This window comes from Homarus americanus, unplaced genomic scaffold (assembly GCF_018991925.1).
Source record: "Homarus americanus isolate GMGI-L3 unplaced genomic scaffold, GMGI_Hamer_2.0 scaffold44240, whole genome shotgun sequence".
In the NCBI taxonomy this organism is placed as follows: Eukaryota; Metazoa; Arthropoda; class Malacostraca; order Decapoda; family Nephropidae; genus Homarus; species Homarus americanus.
The window spans coordinates 103,221-129,014 of NW_024734769.1; the positions used below are offsets into that span (position 1 = coordinate 103,221).

Consider the following 25,794-nt stretch of genomic DNA (forward strand, 5'->3'; position numbering starts at 1 on the left):
CAGTATCTTCCAAATTGAACATTGTACATAATATACTAACCTATAAGTCACTTAAGTCTAGGGCCCCAGTAGTTGATGAAAAACCCACGGTTGCAGAGTCCCCAGCTTAGTATCTACATATATGTTTGTAACATGGTTAGGTTTATGTATAGGATGTATTCTGCGAGTTTAGTTTAGTCCTCGCGGAGCTTGGAAGGTAGGTGACCGAGCGATGTAATGGCCCCCGTCTCATCAACAGAAAGATTATATAAATGGATTAATTACATATTGATTTACATACATAATCATCCCCTGTAACTTTCCACTAGCTATGAGGTGTCATCTTGATGGCATCTGGTCGGCACCCTTCCTTATAAGGTGTGGCCAGAGACAGCTTAGGTCAGCATTTGAAAGGGCCTGGCAATCTGGCAATCCGGGCACTGACGCCCTGAGGCCTCACTCTCCCTCCACGCCTCACATAGAAAGAAAGACTTTAAGCAGGACTATTTACATAACCTCCGTCCTTCTCTTAACACTCATAGTTACAGTGATAAGTTACGGTTGATTTACTCTTTGGAATTGTCTTAGTTGTTCCTGAATAAATGGATAACAGACAACTTGGGTTTTGCTACTAATACCCAATAAAATATAAACATTCCAGCCTAGTTAACTTCGACAGAACCTTACAGTTAACAGGCTATGACATATATATATATATATATATATATATATATACATATATATATATATATATATATATATATATATATATATATATATATATATATATATATATATATATATATATATATATATATATATATATATCCTGTCAATGAATAGGATGTATTCCTTTGTGTATGATCCTCTGTCCTGCGTGGCAGTGAGAAGTGATACAGAGTATTAGGTTTTATATCTAGAAGTGTAAGTAACAAGATTGCAGAGGTCTTATTGCAACTATATCTTGCGCTAGTCAGACCGCACCTCGAGTATGCGGTTCAGTTCTGGTGCCCTTATTATAGAATGGATATCAATTCACTAGAGTCGGTGCAGCGAAGAATGACAAAAATGATTCCGGGACTTAGAAACCTTCCATATCAGGATAGGTTAAAGAAACTTAACTGGCATTCCCTAGAAAGACGAAGAGTGCGGGGAGATATGATAGAAGTATTCAAGTGGGTGAAAGGAATCAATAAAGGGGATATAGATAAAGTTCTTATAATATCCGAGCAAGATAGGACTCGGAACAACGGATTCAAGTTGGATAAGTTTAGGTTTAGGAGGGAGATAGGAAGAAACTGGTTTACAAATAGGGTGGTGGACGAGTGGAACAAGCTTAGCAACTTTGTAGTAAGTGCTGGAACTCTGGAAAGTTTCAAAAGGAGGCTAGATAGATTCATGGATGATAGAGAGTGGTAGTAACTCTCGACAGGAGCTGCCATGCACAGGCCAACCGGCCTATTGCAGACTCCTTATTTTCTTATGTTCTTATGTTCTTATGATACCACCCTCAGTGTCAAGACCTGACTGAATTACTCAGAAAAGGCAAACTGTACTCCATGCTTTGTCAATAAATTTGTTAAACTAAAGTTAAAGTCACTGCATGCTTCTCTTAGTCTGCTTGGCATAAGTAATTCAACTCTTACATAAAATCCTTTATGAAATAAAATTTGTAGCATAAGACCTGAGATTCATTATAAAATGATAACAACTGTTTTTTTCATCATGTCAAGTGAAGTGACAGATAAATAAACAACAAAATAACTGTTAGTGGAAATGTAATGCCGTAGAAGACATCTCAAACAACACAACAAGGCGCTGTTCGAGTCCCATGATGAGTCTCTGGCTTCCTGAAATAAAACCGTATACATTGTATATATTTTTATGTATTTGAAAATAAATATGAATTATATTTATTTCATAATAATATATAGACGAATATTAATATTTTAAATTTTGTAAATGTATAAACAATTATATGAAATCTCTCGGTTAAGTCGGAACAGTAAACCTGAACCCTAAGGACGCATGGAGGTAACCCAGCTACGGTCGTCGAGTTAAAACATCAAAAAATGTCTATAAAAAGTATCAAAGTCCTGTCGAGGAACCCAGACCACCACCTTCGAGAGACTAAGAATGATATACATAAAAGTAAGTAGGTACAAAGTGCACATTGACGTGAAGAACTGTACCCTAAACTTGGACAAGCAGTAGGCAGCTACCAGACGGAGAGGTGATGTTGTCTCACACTCAGGATGGTTGGAGAAAGGAAACTCACAATGCATTTACTGTACATATATTGTATTGGATGTACAGTGCTGGGATGTTGCTGCGTGGAGTAGAGAGAGCTGGTTGGTGAGGAGCTTGCTGAGGGAGCTGGTTGGTGAGGAGCTTGCTGAGGGAGCTGGTTGGTGAGGAGCTTGCTGAGGAGCTTGCTGAGGGAGCTGGTTGGTGAGGAGCTTGCTGAGGAGCTGGTTGGTGAAGAGCTTGCTGAGGGAGCTGGTTGGTGAGGAGCTTGCTGAGGGAGCTGGTTGGTGAGGAGCTTGCTGAGGGAGCTGGTTGGTGAGGAGCTTGCTCAGAGGAGGTGTTGCGGGCTCAGGTAGGAGAAGAAGGGAATCCACTGCGAGGTGAGGTCTTATATAGCGTAGGTTGATAGCCGACTCCGCCCTGTTAGACCACGAGGCATTGGCTGGGGAACTCGACAAGGGATTGGCTAGTCAGCGACAAATGGCAGTTGTAGGTGTAGGGGACATATCCACTACAGGACTACCGCTTGGGAAGGTATTGGAAGCATAATAGGTATTATTTTACTTTAGGACTTAGCCCGCCCGATAGCTATAAATTACTGAAACATTTAGATCTCGCTATTCTGGACATTTTGAACGCCATATATACATGGCGGACATAGATAATAGCGATACAATTTAATTGGTAAGTTTTTACTTTAGAACATAAGAAAAAAAGAATCTGCAATAGGCCGGTTGGCCCGCTCATGGCAGCTCCTGTTGAGTTACGGTGTTATTGCTTTTAAACATTCCACATTCCTACCGCTAATCAATTATCATATTCTAATAAGACGTCTAATTATAAGGTCATTTTCATCTATTACATTACCGTCGCAAATGTATAATAACGGAGATATCATATCCAAAATTTTCTCGATTTTCTTCCATTAATCTTCTGCCATTTATCGCGTACCTCACCTCTCACTTTGCGTGTCTCCTCCATAAATCATCACGCGCATGCGTTCCCGTACACGTCATGCGATGAATCAAAGGCGTTTTTTTTTTTTTGCAACCACTTAAAATGATTTTGGGTTTAATTCGTTGTATATTTGGCTCAATCAAATTCGAGTTTTATTTTGGGTCTCTCATATTTCAAAATTCAAGTTCAGTTCCGACCATGGAAGTCTGCGATGGGTGTTACTTAAATTATATGGAGCTGATTGCGAGTTTTTTGGGGAAAAAAACAAAGAAACTATAGCATTTTTTTGATCGCATGGTGTTATTCCAACCTCAGTAAAGTGTACTAAGAGCAAGACAATGTAAATATTGCAAAGACCAACATATGTGGCGTTGTTTCAGAATCTCAGAATTCAACGACAATCAAGAACCTGGTCTCCAGGCCAATAAGGTAAGAAATAGGTGATTCCATTATATGGTGAGTCAGTTAGGTTAGGTTTGGTTTTTGTTTTTCTATTGTGTTTTGGTGTATTTTTTATTCGCTTAGCCATTAATTTTTTTCGAAAAACGTCTCACGAAAAAAAATTCAATAAAAAAAAAAAGGCCAATTTCCCACGGAAATGAAGGTCATATTCTGTCTAAACACACACAAATAAAATAGAAAAATATATTTTTTCTTTTCTAACAGAGTGGGTGGTGGAAGTGCAAGTTTACCACAGTTACTACCACTCTATCATGAATCGGTGGATGGAAAAAAAGTCTCAGAAAATAAGTCACAATTTATTTAAATTAAGGTAATAAAACTAATAATATTTTAAAAGCTTTATTAACTGACAAAACATAACTTTTACATATTGACAACAGAATTTCTATATCATGCAAGTAGGTCAGGTTAAGTTAGGTTAAGTTAAGTTAGGTTAGGTTAGGTTTTTCTGTGACTTTTTTCTTGTGACTTTCTTTTCTGTGACTTTTTTCCCTGTGACTTTTTTCTCACTTTTTTCCTGACTTTTTCCCTGGATTCCATGAACCTATCTAGCCTCCTTTTAAAACTTTCCAGCATTCCAGCACTTACTCCAAAGTTACTAAGCTTGTTCCACTCGTCCACCACCCTATTTGTGAACCAGTTTCTTCCTATCTCCCTCCTAAACCTAAACTTATTCAACTTAAATCTGTTGCTACGAGTCTTATTTTGCTCGGATATTATAAGAACTTTATCTATATCCCCTCTATTGCTTCATTTCACCCACTTAAATACTTCTATCATATCTCCCTGCACTCTTAGTCTTTCTAGGGAATGCAAGTTTAGTTTCTTTAACCTATCCTGACATGGAAGGTTTCTAAGTCCTGGAATCATTTTCGTCATTCTTCGCTGCACCGACTCTAGTGAATTGATATCCATTCTATAATAGGGGCACCAGAACTGAACAGCATAATCGAGGTGCGGCCTAAGTAGCGCGGCCTGACTTTAGGACATGAGCCCCAAGGGGTTGACCAATATGTTTTCCAGTGTATTTTGGTGTGTTTTAAACGAATCTGACCTTCATTTTTGGTGGAAATTGCTAGTTTTTGCCCTCCCCCCAACAATAATGGAAGAGACCCTGGGAAATCGTGGTTTTTGGGTGGGGGAGAAAACGAAAACGAGTCATCTGACCTAACAACACCTAACCTAACTCCTAGCCAGGAGCTCTGCCCCCGGGCCCCCAGTAGGCTTAACCTGACCCCTAGCCGGGGTCTCCGGCCTCGTTAGGCGTAGCTTAAACTAACCTAAATGTTTCACTAGTTAAAAAACTGGGGCGCGCCAGGGATACATAAGAATTGGATAGAATAATCGTCTTTCTCGTAAAACTCGGCAATAAACTTAAAATAATCGTAGGAGCATAAATGACAACCAACCTCCACCACGGCTAATGTGAGACTGGTCAGTGAGATTAAAATCGTACCCAGGCTGCTTCCTTTGAAAAAAAAATCAAATGTGATTTGTCGAAAAAAATTCGCGTGATGATATCAATACCGCATTGGTCTATTAATACAGTTGCAGCCGGTGGCTGAAAATATACAGACTTACATTTGATTTAGACATAATGATATAATATGCATTGAATACATTTACAGGGCTGTACAGTACATGAATCAGGAGTTTTTTATTATTTTAACAATAGATGGGATGGTGCTATACTTATATCTATCGGTGCGGGCTCTTATGGGCTGTATATTGTTGTAGTGGCGGACTGCGCGAGTTGGGTGGGGGGGCGATGACGAGGGTGGTGCAGTACTGTAGTCCACTGCCAAACCTCTCCAGTGCTTGGTGGTGGAGGTACTGAGGGATGGCATTTCCAGGGTGGAGAGAGTGTAGCCGGAGTATTCTGCGCCGAGCATGAAAGGCCGGCACCTCCCTGAGTCTTCAGCGCCTTTTTCCACACCATCCCTCCTGTTATTTTCTCGAACAGGACAGTATATGGTGGGATATAGTTGCCCTGGAACCTGATGCCTTTGTCTTCACTTGCAGGGGGATGATTTTCCTTCAGTTGTTTTAATGTCTCTCTGTTTATTGGCAGAACCCAACGGAGGATTCCTCTGTGAGAGATCTTACCGCCAAAGACACTTTTCCCACTCGCATTTTGTTTCCAAACTTGGTCGGCTGTCACTACATGAAGTGACTGTTTACTTGTGGGAGGCAACCGCAAACGTAGAACACTTGGCCCCAAGGGGGCAAGAGTCTTGATGCCCCCCCCCCCCTCCAAAGTAGGCCTATCGACACTGGCACTGGCACCTGGCCGTCCGACCAAGCACTCCCAACTCGCTTGGTGATCGCCGGTGAACACACGGACTATTTGCGATTAATGCCGTAAGGGATGAGAAGAACCTTCGGTGACAATGCTTAGGGTGACATCCGACACACTGTGAAATTCCCGCTCCCACACTGAATATGTCCCCTCCAATACCACTTTAGATCAGGGAGGACACTCCACCACACCCACGCCGCGCTGGCCGCTACTACTGACCGCTAAGCACAATTGTCATACAACATTTGTTTCTTTCGAGTTGAAATTGTCACTTTTGTATATCACATGTGGGTTGATCATCAATCTTTGCACTGTACTGTTGGTGTGAGGATGTTGATAAATCCATATTGGAAGGAGGAGATGGGGAAAGGGAGGGCCCGACAGACCAGGCTGGCAGCTGTCTCCATGGTCAAGAGACCACGGCCGCGTTAGCGGGCATCGCCGACTACACGCGTTCTTATCCTATGAAGGTTGAAGGAAGTGTTAGTTATCAACCCATATATGTGTACATGTAATTACTAAATGTAAAATGGTAACACTTACCAGCACTGTAGGTGAAGAATGAAGCATCATAGTAGGTGACACAGATGCATGGTAGGTGACACAGAGGTACGGTAGGTGACACAGGTATGGTAGGTGACACAGAGGCATGGTAGGTGATGCAGGTGGCCAGATATGCTGAGATTTTCCCAGATAATTTTATATATACAGTCTCCTTGACTTACGACAGGGTTCCGTCCCGACGACCAGGTCATAATAAGCCAGTCTCATCCGCATTAAATATTTTCTCAGGCAAATAATTTCCCTCCACGATGACACGATCTAGCTCCTCCTTAAAAGCTTCGGCAGCACCCACATCAGCACTTGCTGCCTCTCCACTCACCTTTACACTGTGCAAACTGTTACGTTTCTTAAACCTTTGGAACCACCCATGACTGGCTGTGAAATTTTGGTCGCTTTCGAAAAGGCTTCTTGCGTTATCGTTAATAGGGGCATATAAAACTCCTTTTTTATTCTTAGGCAAATATATGTTTAAACGTGGGGCCTACTTAATTTATTTATAACATGAGGAATATTTAGATAAGAAATTATACCAATAGGTTATAGGTTAGGTTTGGTTTGGTTAGGTTAGGTTAGGTTAGGTTAGGTTAGGTTAGGTTAGGTTAGGTTAGGTTAGGTTAGGTTATGTTTGGTTTGGTTTGGTTTGGTTTGGTTTGGTTTGGTTATGGTATGTTAGGTTAGGTTAGAGAATGTGTACATGGGTTTTTTTTTGGTGAGGTTCAGGCTGTCAGTGAGACACTTTATCTAGCAGCTACCTCAGGCCTAGTTCCAGACTTTTCATGAACAGTATCATAGGGTAGAGTATTAATATAAGAAAATTTACGGCTAATCCGATATATTTTCATGTTTTAAATTGTTGTTTTTTTGTATGAACTTAAGACAATTCAGACCAAATGACCCAAACATTGAAAGGAAAACACCAGGGTCTAGGCTAAATGAGTAATTTATGAGAAGCGATTTGTCATTTAGGTTAGGCAAGGCTATGATAGCAGAATAAGGCTATCTTATTATAGCTTATGTGTCTTGTCACAGGCCAGCATTAGGCCCATGGTTATTTACCCAAATTCTATTTTGGGTAAAACACCAAATACTGTGAGATCTCTGTTAGCCGGAACAATTGGTGAAGAGCACTTCCGTGAATGAGAGTTTTCCCGTTAACGAGACGATTATCTCAAATCAAGAAAATATCCCTCGTCCCCCGAATGTTTATGGTAATGGAAGAATGTTCTCGGTAGTTCCTGAAAGTGCCCTTTACATCATCTCTCGAACCCAGAAATATATCCCCCATCTCCGGAATTTTCTCGGTTATCTGGGAACCTTTTCTCATAATTTTCAGGAAAATGTGCCCCTTTGAAAATCATTACCTAAGCTATAAGTTTCCTGCAAAATCATACTTTGGGAATGATTTTTCGATAAAATTTCAATTCCGGCTATCAAAAAGTTTCGGTTTGAGGGATTCCAGCTGTACCTACTATACCTAATAAAATGAACACGGGTCAAAAGATTCTACGCTGCTGAGAAGGCTGCTGTTCCTACCAGAAAGCAGCTTCAAATGCGAGTATGTGACAGACAAGAGGCAAGAGGATGTCTTTTAAATGCTTTTAACACTCTTATTTAATTTCGTACTGAACAATTTTATTCAGTTTAAAATGTGTACATACAGATATATTAGCACGCTGTGCATTTTTCAGTATTTTACCCCTAAGAGCCAGGCAAAGGTAGTAATTTTTTTTTCACAGGCATAACCCTTCTATTCTAGGCATTTTTGCTAACCTCCCTCGTATAGCCCCAGTTTTAGTGCATAATTTCTTTCCAGCAGATTGATGACGCAAAACTTGGACCTCATTTTTTTTTACCCTGCAATGGAGTTGATTTTAGTTTATTTATAGTCGACAATGATGCAGAGATAAACAATCCAGCTGTAGGTGTTGCCGAAGCAAGGACGGGCCAAGCAGTCCTAGCCAATATAGTCCGTAATTAGTTTAGTTGATGAATTAAAAGCACATATCAATTCACTGATATTTTTTTCCTCTAAGTTTAAGAATTATTTTTTTATTGCAGTATACAGAGGTAATGCTAATGGAGCGTATATTGATTTCACTTTTATTTTCAACATACTGTACTGTACATAATAAAATAAACTTCTTTATCGAAAATAAAGAAAAAATTGGCTATCTTTTACCTTCATATGATAAACATTTGATATATGAAAATTCAGTATATACTATATTCTTGAGCAAAATTGATTACAATACAGCTGTATACTTTTAATGCCACTACAGTGATCCCTCGGTTAACGAACTCAATCCGTTCCAGAAGGTCGTTCGTTAACCGAAAAGTTCGTTAACCGAAACCATTGTTTCAATGGGTTTTTGGGTAATTGGTTCCAGCTCACCGAAAATTTCCTAAATTCAACAAAAATGGTAGAAAAGTTCTTTTACTTTGAGGTGTGTATGGAGAAGGCTGCTGGATGATGATGATGATGGGAATTAGAATGGGGGCGGAGGAGAAGGAAGAAGAGAAGGCATTGGGGTGGAAGAGAAGTCACCCCATGGCACCATTTCACCCATAAAATTTTAGTTCTCTTGGTGTATTTCAAGATTATTTTCTTTAAATCAACACTGCACTGCATTATATATTGTCAATATGTAAAATATATTTCAAAATGACCAATAATTTGCTTGGAAACACAGAAAAAAGCGTTTAGTTGAAGAGTCTCAAGCAAGATGTTACCTCCAGTGAAAACAGAGAGAGACTAACGCCTGTTTGCTGTGTTAAAAGGCTGGATGCCGTGCATTAAACTAGCCACTTTACCTTCAATTATGTCCAATAATTGTTAAAATGACTAAAAAATTGAATATTAAACTTTTAAAATTAGTGAATAGTATACAGTATACTTCTTGATATTTACTAAAATAGTAAAGAATTTAAGCCTTAGAACCGATTAATGTGTTGGCGGACTGATACTAAAGCTGGTTGCCCGGTCAGTGCAAGCGAAAACATGTTGAGGTCGGTTCGTAAGAAATTCGTTAACCGAATTGAAGATCCTTATGGAAGGCAGTTCGTTAACCGAAATTTCGTTAACCGAGGCGTTCGTTAACCGAGGGATCACTGTACTAAATACCAAAGGCACTCAAGTTTGGAAGAAAAAACATCATTTTATAAAACATATTTGAGAACTTTAAAAAAAGATCTCCACTATTTCCTTGTTAAACTGCACAATTTGACATGGGTCACCACATCCTTCTGAAAGAATAATACAACTACCCGGTACTGGTAATTGTTGCCATTTTTAAGTTTTAAAAATGGAATACAGCATATAGTCAACCCTCGCTTTACGCGGTCCCACTTTACGCGCTTCCACGTTTACGCGGTACCCTGCCGAAACCAGAATGCTCACTTTCTGCGTGTGTATACCCTTTTACGCGGAGAGCAGCGCGAGCAGGGTGCGCACAAGGTCGCCCAGTCATCAAAACATTACCGAGTTCTTCACCCGCCACCCACCACAGCCGGCCCAAGTCAGTGATAGTGATAATGATAGTGAGGATATGGACTTATATGGACTTTGAGGGGTTTGACAAAGAGGCCCTGCAAGCCTCTGTGGTGGATAGTGATACAATTGATACAAGTGATACAGGTGAGGGCCAATAATCTGCCCTCTGCCTCGGAACCAACCCCCCATCCCCGTGTGCCCAGCCATCTTTTCTACTAATGTAAGTGTTAAAAAACCTAATATTGATATTTCTCTTAATTATTAATTGTGTGTGCATACCATCATAAAATTAAGATGTTGTTTTGACTACAAGGTACATATTGTGTCAGGAAAAAGTGGAGTTTGGGGGTCGGCCCAGTCTCTATTTCAATTAATCCCATGTTCTGTTGTTCCATTTACGCGTTTCCCATTTTACGCGGGCCTCTGCGGGTTCAATTGACCGCGTAAATCGGGGTATTACTGTTTGTAGTTTATAACAGTAACCAAACCTACCTAAACTAACTTCATTACCAACGGGAGGCCTCCGCCACCCTGGACCACCCAGAAGAATATTAAATATCTCTGTTCCATGTCATTTAAGACACAATGATTAGTGTCTTAAAATTGTCTCGACTAAATGATAGGTATATTAAGAAAATCCAAAAATTGTGCGGCAATTATTAGCAGTAATACCGACTAGCCTTTGGGTTCATTTATCGGCGGTACAGTTTTTACTTTTTATTCACACGGCAAACTTCAAAGAATGGTGTTTCTTTTAATGAATGTTCTCATATAAGGAAAATATTTTATATTAATTCACGATGAAGAGCCACCATACACTACTTCCTTGAGTTTACAACCACCTCAAATCGTAGCAAGCCTCAGAAAAAACAGAGTTAAGTTTGTTTCAGAGTGGCAATCAATACCTAGGCTAACAATATTATGACTTACCTGTTCCACCAGTATATTTATTATCTTACTTTTACTTTTTACTTTTATCCTCTTCGCCACTGATCGGCTCGCTAGCCGCCCGGGCGATTGGTCACGTCTCTGTCACGCACTGTTGAGTGTTGTGCTGTTTTTTCTTAACGTTTTACACGTAAATCAGAAAACTTCCACCTGACCTCTCAACAACATTGTTGGGTATTAGAGCCACAACATTCGCTGCCTTTACTACTTCTTACAAAACATGATTCTTCAATTTGATTGTACATCTCGAGTCCAATTCCCCTAAAATTATTTTCTTTCTTTTGGCGACTTCACACACCATGGCGCATGCTTCACACACCATGGCGCATGCTTCACACACCATGGCGCATACTTCACACACCATGGCTCATTCTTCAGTCTCACTGAAATTTGGTCGTTTCTTCAGGTGGTTGTCCTTCCATCTTTTGTTTACAAACTAATATCACATGCGCTGTTCTCAGCTGATTTCTCCTTCTCTTGTGATTGGTTGATGATTTTGTTATCTGTGCGCTGATTGGCCAACTAATTCCTGGACTGTCATCTACCTTCCGACAAGAGAACTGAATTTACAGGGTAAACACTAGAGTTATGATAACTTACGGACTGATTAAGGAACTGTAATTAAATTTTGAGTATGCTAAATTTACGGGACTGTGAGGAATCTGCAATATATGGTACTGTATCTCACTAATATATGTAACTTATGAGGTGTTTTGAGTATCCGGCCCCTGGTGTTTAATGTGGATGAGACTGGATTATTTTGAAGAAAATTCCAGATAGAACAAACATTACCTAAGAGGAGAAGAGTGAGCCATGTTTTAAGGCTGTATTAAAGGGTATAGCTGTACTAAATATATAGCTGTACAAGACGACAAAAAGTCTTTTTCAAATCCTTGATATAGCGCAGGATGTTGTTCACCGTTACAGGACAAAATGATGAAGGCGTGAGGTCTGTGGTGTAACTCTGTTGAAATTTAACTGAAAATTCCTCAAGATTTCAACATCAATCCTTCATTTTTTCTTTATTAGAAAATTTGATGTTTTCAGGGGTTGCACTCATAAATATAGCCAGAAATTATAATTTATGTTGCATTATAAGAATCTAAATAATTTCCATTCTTTTCCAGTACAGAGAAACTATGACCCAGACCTTCATCCTTTAGAGGCTGTTCGTGAGTATAAGTTAGCCATGAACGCTGTCAAACTAGAGAGGGTGTTTGCCAAACCTTTCATTGGCAGCCTCACGCATTCTGAAGGAGTTTCTGCCATTTGTCGTCACCCGAGTAGATTGTCATGTGTGTTCACCGGCACAGTTGAGGGAGAGGTAAGTAAGACCATGATAACAGTTACTGTTTCCAACTAATGAGTAACATCATGGTTTGATATTAGAATTTAGGTTCCTTGTTTTTTCTCACTTATTATGATAATCTTTGTACGTTGCCTACAAGTGACCTGTGAGATTTTACTGAATAGAACACTCTTTGGCAGACCCTACTGTGTAGTGGTAGATTATATATTACTAAAAGACCATTGTAAATTTCTGTATAACAGTTTGTTGCCCAGTGAACCAGGGAGATTCAGTGATTTGAACTCTGTCCCACGATTGTTTTTAAATCCATTGAATTCTGGATTACCATAATAAACACTGCTAGGAAGGTTCACTCATTCAGAATGAGTGGGATGAACTCTATTCTGAGGGTTTACTTGCTCAGGATCCCCGGAATAAAGCCTAATAGGAGTGTTAACTTGCATCTCCTTACCTCCACAGCCATTCATATATGCTCAGATGCTTTGGGCCTCACAGTTATAACCTAAGCCTGTCAAGAGTGGCTTATATTAAACCCACTGAAGGTCTGGGTTATCTGGACCCAGGGAATCCCTGACCTAAAAGTGGCCAGGGCAATGATTGAAAGATAAATTTATTGCAGTGGATCTGTTTTCTTCATGACTTTGTCAGAGTATGGAATAATTTGCCAGCTTCAAACAGGATTTCTTAGTGCACTGGAAGTTCTCCAGTCCAATTTCCTTGGGGCCAATCTGTGTTTGAATTATATTTATAGAAACTTTGCCAGTGGTATTTACTGTATGTATATTTGATGCAGTTTTAAAATGTTAGCTACAGTATATGTACAGCCAAGAGCAGATATTCATTGCCAACCAGTCTGCATATGAGGCATCTGATCTGGTAACACTGTATGAGAAGAGTTGACAGATATGCCATAATTGTCTAGTTATTTATGATTGGAGATTGACCAAGAATACATTTATTGTCCATTATTTAACTTAATTAGTTTCACTGTGTAATGTTATTGAGAAATATATGACATTGCTGGGGATCCAGATGTATACAGTATATGATTATGGCATCACAAAAATTGTGACCAAGTTCCAGGTTGCTGATCTGACTTTCTGCCTCATTTACACACAATTGCAGGATCTCAATTGTTTCTCTTACTGTCGACAACACAACATACATATATTGTTCCTCACTTTTGATTTATTTTTTTAATTTTGTATTTCTTTGTGGTTTTTATTACTATTATGATTATTATTGTTATTATTATTATTATTATTATTATTATTATTATTATTATTATTATTATTATTATTATTAAATTTTCGCCCCCCAGGCCCCGATGTGGGTCAATGACATGTGCCCGGGTGGGCTAATTCCCGTAAAAAAATAAAATTTCATATTGCTGATGCCATTGAAGCTAAACAAAAATGGACGACCACAGCTAGAAGGTGTTAACTCAAATAATTTATAATTCCTTCACTGTGAGAGGTCATTCAAAAGCTGAATAAAGTTGTCAGTCAATTAGCAGAATATATGAAAGTTGTTATTGTACTGGTGCTAATAAAGACATTATATATTGGTAACCATTTACTATCACCACACATTGATGTTAATTAAGGTACTGTATATGTACACTACTGTACTGTATCCAAGAAATGTAACCTTAACTAATCTCGGATCATAAATAACAAGACAATTAAAGTACATCTCCCAACCCTTCCCCCATACAGTGCTACCAGATCACTTGACTTACATCATGCAGGTTAGTATACATAAATATTAAGTATACCACAAAGTGCTTGAGGTGCCACCATTGCTCATTTAATTTACGCGTAACTGAAGAAATTGAGGCACACTTACAAACACTTTTGCTCATTTTTATGTCTTTGTATTCCTCGAGTTCATTTATAAATTGCATTAAACACTTTTGTAAATTATAGTCTTGATAATGTTGCACTGTGTGATTTTGACTGTACAGTATTTCAGTCAGCATCACACTTTTCTCCAGCTAAGTAAAGTTTACACAACCTGACACCATCTCAGAGGAATGGACCAATCATAGATGCCACCTTCCGTTATGCATTTGAATCAGTTGTCCAATTGAGAATAAAGCAATCATGAAGACCAGCTTTCATAACATCATCTACATATTGTCATGGGACTAAAATCATAAGATAACACTGATGTTTTCACTTAACCCTTTTGGTGATCATGATTGGGCTAAATGGGGAAGTAAAGAACAAGTTTTTGGTTGAGTTGCTGCATAAACAGTAGTATGAGAGCCAAGTGTAGGGCCAGAAGAGGGGTTTACAAGGCTAAGAAGAGACAGTAGGATGCATTTGTGGATAAGGTGAACAGTGACCAACTTTATACTGTCTGGAATACCATTATGTCAGTAGCTAGAAACAAAGACGTACTGTACTGTAGTTGGAGAAATAATTCTGAAAGAATGGTTGTTGGATGTGGATTTTGACTGGGACAGGTGAAGCAGCAGTCAGTGCTCTACAGGGACCATGCATAAAAAGGGAAGGAGAATGGAATAGGAAGGAAAGTGACAAAATGGATAATTGGAAATGTTGCTATTAGCTCTGGAATAGTTTCAGAAACATGTGACGATGGTGACTGAGTTGACAAATGCTATTATGAAAGAAAGTATTGCTTCGGCTGAGTGGCTGAAGAGCACGATTAAGAATATTCACAATGGAAATGGTCATGCGCTTGTAAGTGGAAACTACAGGAGTATGAAAGTTGTGGAAAGGATGACCAGGAAATTGATAAGGGAAGGAGAGAAAGTTCTTCATATTTATAGACTTAGAGACAGCATTTGACAGGGTACCAAGTGAAGTGGTAAAGCATGTAATGGGAGAGTGAGGGGCTCAAGGAGTGTCCTGTTTGAATGGGTATGACATTATCTGTGAGAGTAAATGGCGGAAAATGAGAAATTTGAGGCAGAAGTAGTGGTTCGTTGGGCGGGTCTTGAGTCCACTTATGTTTATCGTTGTACTAGAGGCAATATCATGCAACTTTTGGACTGGTCTACCCTGGGAACAGTTATATACTGATGGTTTAGTGCTGATATATGATAATATTGAAGAAGAGTAGAGAAATTTAAGAACTGGAAGGATGGAATAGAGTCAAAGGGCTTGAGAGTAAATGTAGTACAGCCCCCTTCCCCCCCCCTAAATTCGCAGGGGTTAGGTTCACAAAATGGCCGCAATTAACATTTGCGGACGGGGGGGGGGTACATTTTTACTTGTGTATAAAGAAATGAAATGTATATTCCCTTTATGTGTTTGCCCTTAGGACAATTATTTCTTTTACCTGTAGTATTGTATATGTGTGAGTGTGTGTAGACACACACACACGCAGAACACATACAGTACAGTAGAACGTCAGTATAATGCGAGATACGTTCCAAGAGAGATTGCTTTAAATCGAATTCACACTAAATCGAAGTGTTGCTTCATTGGAATAATTTAGTTTGGTTTGGTACCTGAGAGAAACACAAAATACTAAAAAGACTTTTATTAGCTAATAAATATGAGAAAAATATATGGCGCAATGATATATATGCAGCAAACACTCATAAATCAACACAGCTTAAATTACTGGACGCAAAATGGTCTGTTTACTAGCGACCAGCTGATGTGAGAGGGTGGTCACACTAGCGCCTCTCGTCTGCTTCACCCCATCCCTACCACTCACCAAGCATCTTCACTTTCCTCTCAACTTAGTTTTTCATTACTTTATGCTGGTTCTCCCTGCCCTGACTGAGAGTCTACCCAGATACACTAGAACTCATAAATCACTACTGTAATGTAATACTGTACAGGTCCACAATCCCTTATCCCTTATTTGAGGTGTATAATGTATGCTTTCAAATTATTCGCTTTCTTGCAAGGATTCCAGCAATGCAAATTATATTCTCCTAACTTTAGTCTGTGACATTTTATAAGATAAACTTAATAAGTGATAAACTTAAACTCCCTCTATATGACGGATAAGACGCACAGGATTAATCTCCCCGCCGGCTGGTGAATACCCCACCTCACCCCCCACTCCTCCCCCTCCCAGCAAGGGTTTGGTGGTTATACAGTAGGCTTTAAGTTTTTATCTAATATAATATCACAGACTAAAGTTAGGAGAATATAATTTGCATTGCTAGAATCCTTGCAAGACAGCGAATAATTTAAATAAAAGTGTCATATATTTTGCACAAGAGATAAAAATTTTAGCCCTTTGTAATAAAACTAATTAGAACATGTCAGTTCAGTGACATTTTAAAAGAGAAAAACTTCTCACTCTTGAGGACAGATAAATAAATAAGCACTAGACCTTGGCATCAACTGTCAAACATATCACTTCCCCTCCACCCCCGCATCTTCCCATCAGCTGATCCCTAGTAAACAGACCAATTGTGACGAAACTGGTATTTTCTGGAAGCGCTCACCTAAGACCACCCTCATTGCCAAGGATGAAAAACAGGCAAGGGGCGTATAGGCTTCAAAAGACAGGATTACAGTTTTATTCACAGTTAATGCAGGTGAAGATTTCTTGATGAAACCCCTGTTTGTTCACCGTCCTAGAGCCTACCATCATGCCAATATGTCGCAGCTCAATGTTTATTGGACGTCTAATAAGAAAGCTTGGGTTACAACGTCTATATCCACCGATTGGTTTGACAAGCACTTTGTTCCTGACGCCCAACAGTACCACATCGCTTTTGCAGCCACTTGACCATGAATTCATCAGTAATGTTAAACTGTTCTACAATCAGTCACTCTATAAAGACTTTCGTCAGCAGACAGACTAATTAGTTGAGTTACAACAAATCGAAGCAGAACTCTCTGACATTGATCAGGCTCTACCAGCTAACCAGGTGGAGGAGGAGATGGTAAACGACCCGACTCCTAGCACCTCACCACCCCGCAACTGTGAAGTGTTATCAGCTTGTGAATTTTGGAAGAAATTTAATATTAAGAATACAGTGGACAGAATTGTTGAGACATGGCATAAGATTAATGTTGCAACAGTGCTACACACTATAAACCTTTGTTCGCTAACTCTGAGATAAGTGGGGCAGAGCAGACCGAGGCAAGCGGGGAGAGGCAGTCCATGGCGGCAACACTAATGGACACACTGGAGACAGCGTGCTCGGTCCCAGCACCAGGATTTTCAGATGTTCAGGTTGAAGATTTGCAAGAAATTGTTGGTCAACATCAGCAGCAACCAACAATTGAAGAAATGTTGGAGAATGATGAAGAACAAGAAGAACAGCAACCAACACAAGAGGATGACGTTAAGCCTGGTGAACCTACAACACGCCAGCTGACTGAGTTGCTCACAACCATCGCATGTCTCAGTGAACAGCTAGAAGAATACGATACCAGGCCTCATTCTCGGAACCTTATGTGCTCTGACCTTGATAAGGGTATGGAGGAATATAAGGCCTTGTGGATGTCCCGTGTTAATGCTCGTCAGCAGGCCCTTATTACTCGGTAACCACAAGGCCCTAGGCCCAGCCTGTTAATGCCTTGGCAAACATCGCTTTAGGAGACGATGATGGCACCACCGATGATGATATTGAAGTGTTGGGTGACTTACTGGTGGAAGAGCTGCCTCAAAACTTTGAGGGATTTGATGCTGAGGTTAGAGGAGGGAGGAAGCAGTAACCAGCCCTCCCTGCCTCGGAACCCATCAACCAGATCCGTCAAGCATTTCACCGATTCCATCAAGGTAAGTTATTCTACAGTATGCGTGTATATAAATATTGTTGTAAACAATATGTACAATATAATATGTATGAATACATTACTGTACTGTAATGCTGTTTTCTTGGTGGGTGACACCGCAGAACTGATTAGGCTTATTTATATGTATTTTAATGTCACTCATTTCGCGATTTTAACTTTCACGACGCTAAGACCAGTACCAATTAGTCGCGAAACATGAGATCCTACTGTACAGTCAATTGAGTGATGTGTGTAACAGAGACGACGATTGCCCAAGCAACTGACAAGCCGATCAGTGGTGAAGATAAAAGAAACAGCTCTATTCATGCCTGTATCATATACAGTAGAGCTTTTGTTTTTCAATATATTTATTTCACCAAATTTTTAGATAAAGTATTCAGGATTATGTTGATGAAAAAATGGTGTGTCTAATGAAATTAGAACTAATTTTACTGACTTCAGTATCAACACTTCTTACATTTTTTTTTTAATAAGTGAATGGGATTCCCATCACTGTATCATATAGAAATATTTTGTTTAAGGATATCTTATTGGAAACATTTTGTAGAGAATTTATTAAGGATCCTTATGGTATCAAATTCATCTCCCTATTACAACTAGCCATACTTGAATGAGGAGGGGGGGGGGAGGTGACTGCACGACCCTCCCCCTTACCCCCTAAAATTTTTTGACTCTCACATAACCCCAACAAGGGAATTAAGACAGCAGACAAAAGGAGTGAGGGCCTTATTGTGTGACAGATTTGTTTGTGTGTGACTGAGTTAAACATCAGCTGTTGAGGAGTGCTTGGCAACACTCATTTCCACTCCAACTCTCTAATTACTGACACCTTTCTGCATTCTCACTCCATTTATACTTATACTTATCACAAACTCTCTAAAAATACTTTAGGTTTTGTGTTTATTCAAGACATCTTCAGGTCATGAGACCCACTAATCCCCCCAAGAAAGGGTGACCTGACATTCCATCAGAAGGTCAGTAATATGAGACCACTAATCCTCCACCCTACCTCCACCTGGCACTGTGTCAGGTCAGGTACACAATACCCACTCCCCACAGCTCCATGGGAGTGGAAAATACCAGTCTTTTCTCTAACACAGCTTCATTCACTCCCATATCATAGAGATTTTTAATTTTCAAATATATTTATTTTACCAAACTTTTTGATAAATTATTCTGGATTATTATAGTAAAGAAATAGAGTTTCTAAATTAGAACTGCATTTAAGGACTCCGGTAGTTTAGACTCAAGGAAAACATTCCCAGCACCCAGAAACATTCTGGGGAAGTGGGCTAGTGTCTGTGTGTGCAAGATATCCAGTTTAGACACTTGGAAACTTATCCCAGTAACCGGAAAATATTCCGGGGATAAGGAATTTTTCCGGGTTTGAGAAAGTCGTCTGGTTAGCCGGAAATCTCTCATCCCCGAAAGTGCTCTGCACCAATTGTTCCGGCTAACAGGGAAATCGCTCTTACAATACAGGTAAAGGAAATTACTGTCTCTAGAACGAATGTCTCTCTGTCCCAGCTGCGAAAATGCTGGCAACTTTAAAACTACCCACAGACATTTTTGGGTATATCCAGGGTGTCATCCGCGAATAACCGAGAACCGCGAAGTAAAAATCCGCGAACTCGGGGGGGGGGGCTGTATTGATTAGCAGCGTGGCTGATGGACCTGTAGGAAAGGTGTTGGTAGGAACTCAGTACTGAGCGTGGAAGGTGGGTAGACAAAAGTTGCAGTAGAGTAAATGGCAGACTGCAGGAAGTTGCTGACTTTTAAGTGTTTTGCATGTGTAGGTTATTATGTGGTCTTATCAAGGCTGGAGAACTTCAACATTAGATATATATCCCTGGACTTTGTCAATGAGTTCTGGGCCCAGATGCACTAATATCTGACTTAAGTCTGCCACAATAGCTCACATAGCTCAAAATCTTAGGTGAGGGCTAACTGAAAACTTAAGTTCGCACACTGAAACCGAACTTACGATTGTCGTAGCCAAGACATTCGTGGCTAAGACTATTCTGTCGCATCAGATGACTTGCGTCAATCAATCAGAGTGCAAGTTACAAGTATTTTACGGTCCCTTCAGCTAATCTCAGAGCAGATGCTATGATGTAATAGCACCACACTGAAAATACACATGGGTGACCACAATATTAGCTGTCAATCAACAAAAGCATAACTGAGGTTTATTTATCCCTTTATATTCTGTTAATTTATTCTGTATTTCTATTTATTATTTCTTTTTCTGTTTTGAATCAACCATATTCTGTTCTTTCTTTATTAATCTTTCTTAACATAATTTCTCTTACCTTCTTTCTTGGTACTTAAAGAAGGGGAGGTATAGGAGGAGGAATGTGGTGTGTGTGGGGGGGGGAACCATTATTCTTGTGACTTTGTATAAACAAAAGCGGTTGGTGGAGGTACGAAGCACCTTCGTACAAATTTTATTTCAAGGAAAAATAACGAAATATTATAGTTTTTATATATTGCATTTATAATATAATATAATACTGCATAATATAATATAATATACAATATAATATAAATAGAGAAATGGAAAAAATAAAACAGCTCAAGAGTGAGAAATGATTATGTATGTTGTGTTGCCAAAGTAAGAGAGACAGTTGAGACCCAGCAATTGTGTATAAATGAGGCAGAAAGTCAGATCAGCAACCTGGGACTTGGTCATAATTTTTTTAATGCTATATAGTAACAGAGTCTACCATTAGACAACACATTATACAGGTTGTACCTCTCTAGTCCGGCAACCTCGGGACCTGACCGGTGCCGGACCATGGAAATTCACCCTTTTCCTGGATAGATAGTGACTTGTGCTTATGCTTGGAAGCACTAGCACCACTTTCTCTGCATCATGGTCTCTTTTAAGACATATTGAAGGGTTAAATGTCGTATACAGTAGTAGCTTCTCAAATTTCGCGAGTTTTTAATTCAACGTATTTTATTGGAACACAAAAAAAAAATTTGATAGCGGAAACTTGAATTTCAACGGGTTTGAACAGCCCGCCAACGTGCAGACGACGTGCATAATCGTGTAAACAGCGTCATTTCTCTTATGTACAAAAGATTCATTATTGTTTATTACTGAATGTCTTTTTATTGAATTAATGTTTATGTGTGCAAAATGAGCAATACAATTCATTAATAATACGTAGAATATTAAAACACACGAGGAAATGACACAGCAATGTTTTCATTGATTACAAAACCAGTGACTGACTGGTTCTACATATAAAACTGAAGAAAATAAGACCTTGGTTGTAGCTGTAGTAAAATTAATATGGTTGTTTTAAGTAATGTTATTTAATGTTAATAAATGGAACAATAGAAGTAGCTAACGATAATGGTAAAGAAAAAGGGAGATCGTGTATGTAAGTGCGCGTGCGCACACATGAAAACATATCGTCATTACTTTACATAAGAATGTGAAAGCAACACTTATTTACTGTTCATATATATTTTAATTAATGTTTCTGAATTTGTTTTTATTGAATTAATGTTTGTGTGTGCAAAATTAACAATACAATTTATTAATAATACGTGGAATATTAAAACACAGGAGACGAGACGGCTGCCGGCATTGTTTATGTTAAAGCTTACAAAACCAGTGACTGATTGGTTCTACATATAAAACTGAAGAAAATAAGACCCTGATTGTAGCTGTAGTAAAATTAATGTAAAAAAAATAATATGGTTGTTTGAAGTACAGGTACCTGTAATGTTATTTAATGTTATAAATGGAACAATATAAGTAGCTAACCATTAATGGTAAAAAAAAAGTGAGACTGCGCGTATGTAAGTGCGCACATGTAAAAACATATCGTCATTACTCTACATAAGAATATGAAAGCAACACTTATATACTGCTCATATATATTGAAGGGTTAAATGTTGTACTCTGTATAGACAAGCAGAGAGAGAGAGAGAGAGCAGCCGAACTGCCGGATGTAAACAAACCTTAATATCCCGCGGCTTTGTTGTTGTTGTTTTTTACGGGGATTAGCCCACCCGGGCATAGGTCACTGACCCACATTGGGGCCTGAGGGGCAAAAATTCAATACTCCTGTAATAATAATAATAATTCAGATAAGTAAAAAAAAAAAAAAAAGTTTCCTATCTACCTATTGGACAAACTAAAATCGTTCCGGACCACAGAATGCCGGACTAGAGAGGTACAACCTGTACTTCCAATATCTTCCCAGGCAATAGTGCCTTGCTGTTTGGTAGCTGCCTACTACCAATACCTGGTAATGAGAAGTAGTGTTTTTTGTTTGTGTTTTATGGGGAATAGCCCACCCAGGCACTGGTCATAGACCCACAATTGGGCCTAAGGGGAAAAAATAAGAGTAAAAAGAAATTAAAAATAGAAAAGAAAAAGATTACTGTATATTAATCTACACCACGAAGATGCCGGAAAACCAGCTTTTTAAAGTGCGACATTTTGTAAGAGTATGGAAACACAGAAGAAGGCAGAGCATTCTTCAGTTTGGCTGTGTGAGGAAAGAAGGATGTACTCTTAACGGTTTATTCTAGTGTGACTGGCATCCACAGAGAAATGGTGGGCACCGAGAGCAAGACGAGCGTTGCGAGCTAACGGCCTTGTCGGCGGTACACAGGATGCCAAATCCACTGAACATTGCCCGTTAAAGTATATGTAAAAGAGAGAGAGTGAAGCAACATTGTGATGAAGAGAAAGGGAAGAAATATATCAACTAAAGGAGGAGAGTTAATAAGACGAAATGCCTTTGACTCCACCCTATCTAACAGTTGGACAGAAGAGCCACCCCAGATATGAGAGCAGTACTCCAAGTTAGGACTTGAAGCAACTGCTCAGGAGTGAAGTAGCTATGGCATCTGTACAGCATTCCCAGCTTTCGGAAGGCAGCTTTAGCTATGTTGATGATGTGTGGCAGTGATACTTGGGTAGTTAAAGAGGATCACATATACGGGCTTGAGCAAACTGAAATGAGTATGATGAGATAGATGTGCAATATGAAACTGAATGATAGGAAACCCTGTTCACAGCTAAGAGGGCAGCTGAGTATTGAGAGTACAGTACTGTACAGTATTGTCAAAGTTTTGTGTAGAGCTGAGATGGTTTGGGCTTATGGAGGAGACCATTTGTGTCTGCTGCTGTAAAATGGGATTTAATATTCTTGTCCTTCATTTCTTGGCAATTAATAGATGATATAAACCTTTATTTATATTGCAGCTAAAGTTGTGGAACATTACAAATAAGAAATGTGAATGGACAATACAAGCTCACAATGGACAGATATGGTCTGTTGAAGCTGCTCCTGATGGTGCTTCATTTTTCTCTGTTGGGAACGACAAAACCATAAAGCGATGGTCAGTACAGCACGCTCGAGAGGAGAACGAAGATTTACCTATGGATACCTGGCTGTGTGATGTAAGCAAATATCATGTCTCTTATATTTTTACTTTTCAGCTTAACATCACTTTTAATATTTGACAGTATTTAGGTAATGCCTAATTATTTTATTCAATACTGAGAGACCCTGTACACAGGAGACTAAACTATCTCTACTAACCCTCCACTACTGGACACCACATATAGTACACTACACTATATTATATTATTTGGCCAATGTAACTTTATTAAGCACAGAGAGGCTTCTTCCACACACACACACACACACACACACACACACACCCACCCACACACACACACACACACACACACACACACACACACACACACACACACACACACCCCACCCCACACACACACACACCCCACCACCCACCCACCCACCCACCCACCCACCACCACAGAGAGAGATCTTGAATCTTCCCTTTATGATGTCATCTGGCTCAAGATATCTCAACCAACTATGACTATTTTTCTTTGTTTCCTATACTGTTCTCCCAACTGTACCAGCTATTGGGAACTCTTTGACTATCTCACTTCTTGCCACGAGTTGTTGCTATCTACACACCCTAACACCTAGCTCCTCTACGTAGGGGGTTTCAATGTACATCACAGAGAGTGACTGCTCTGCAAAGGATGACCCAGGTGGAGCTGAGGTACTCTCTTTTTCTTAACTTAATGATCTGGAACAAATAATCAAACACCTTACAAGTGTTCCTGATCGACACAATCAACTTACTAACATTTTTTTATCTTTGTTTTACCTTTAACCCCTCACGCTATTCATACTCAATTTCTGGCCCCTTAGGGTCTTCTGATCACAATCTTATTTCTTTTGAATCAAACTGGGCACGACCACCTCCCTCTAAACATCAACTACGGCACTATCGGAGGGCAAGCTGGCAATTCTTGCGAGAATTCTTCTCCAACTTTCCCTGGAATGAATGTTTCTTTTCCACTTGGGAAGCCTCAGTATGTGCTGACAACATTGCTGGGGTTATACAGGGCGGTTTGAGTGCATTTATCCCATCTTCTACCAAAACTTTCACTTTACAATCATGGTTTGATCGCTCCTGTTCTCTTGTATGTAGGGAGAGAGATAAGGCATATCGAGCTATGAAACTATCTCCTCCAGTTACTCACTCCTCTTTCATTACTTCTAGGAATCATTGTAAGGCTATTCTTCATAGGGCCAAGCAGAATTTTATATAAAAGAAAGACCGCTGACCTGAGTAACTCTTCTTCTAGTAAATCCTTTTGGTCCTGAACCAAAAACATCTGTAATATCTTCTGCACTCCTCTTTTCCTCCTCTCTTCCGACCTGATAACTCTATAGCCAACTCTCCCCCTGACAAAGCCAGTCTCTTTGGCACCTTATTCTCTTCTGACTCTACCTTAGACGATTTCAACTCTACCCCATCTACTCCTGCTCCTCCTACTGAACCTATGCACTTTCCTAAAATCTCCACTCATAAGTTTGCTTGTGTGTTATCCAATATGGATGTGAGTAAGGCGCATGGACCAGACGGAATACCCCCTCGTGTTCTGATGGAGTGTGCTGAAGCCCTGGCCCCTGTGCTTGCTCGCCTCTTTTGCCTTTGCTTCAAAACCCAAACTTTTCCTTCTTCTTGGAAGCATGCCTTGAGTCAGCCCTCCGAAGAAGGGTGACCAGTCTAATCCCTCTAACTGTCTCCCCATTGCCCTAACTTCATCCCTCTCTAAGATTTTCAAAACTATCTTGAACTCTCATTTTCTCCGTCTCCTTGAACGCCACTCTCTTTTGTCGGATCACCAGTATGGTTTTTGCCAGGCGAGATCTACTGGTGATCTGCTCTCCTACTGCACCCATCTTTGGTCATCCTCTCTTAGGGATTATGGGGAAACTTTCGTCGTGGCCCTCGACATCTCCAAAGCATTTGACAGGGTATTGCACAAGTCTTTGCTTTCTAAACTTCCCTCTTATGGTTTCTCTCCCCCACTTTGTTCTCTAATTTCCGACATCCTTGAGAACCTATCCATGGCAGTTGTTGTCGAGGGATCGATCTCTTGCTCTTTCTCTACCAATAGTGGTGTCCTTCTTTTTATCAATGATTTACTTCACACTACGACTAATTTTATCCATTCTTACACTGATGATTCTACTCTTCACTCTTCTTCACATTTTTATATTCCCCCTAATTCTAAAACTAGATCTGTTTCCAGCAATGCAAGTTATATTCTGTTAAGTCTAGTCTGTGACATTTTATAAGATAATGACTTTAAGCCTAAAACTACCTTCACCCTTGCTGGGAGGAGGAGGAGGGAGGGAGTGAGGTGAGGTGCTGACAGCTTGGCGGCAAAGGTTGGTTACCAAGTCAAATAGAGGGAGTTAAAGTTGTTCGCTTA

General features: G+C 39.6%; 1 protein-coding gene across 1 annotated transcript in view; it reads left to right on the forward strand.

Moving 5' to 3' along the window:
- The first annotated feature begins 1,987 nt into the window (after positions 1-1,987).
- Positions 1,988-25,794, forward strand: part of LOC121870497 (DDB1- and CUL4-associated factor 13-like) — a 43,212-nt gene continuing 19,405 nt past the window's right edge. Inside the window, exons 1-3 of the mRNA XM_042372328.1 lie at positions 1,988-2,130; positions 12,074-12,270; positions 23,230-23,427. Coding sequence (XP_042228262.1) covers positions 2,052-2,130; positions 12,074-12,270; positions 23,230-23,427 — 474 coding nt within the window. The 5' untranslated portion in view covers positions 1,988-2,051. The remainder of the gene's footprint in view (positions 2,131-12,073; positions 12,271-23,229; positions 23,428-25,794) is intronic.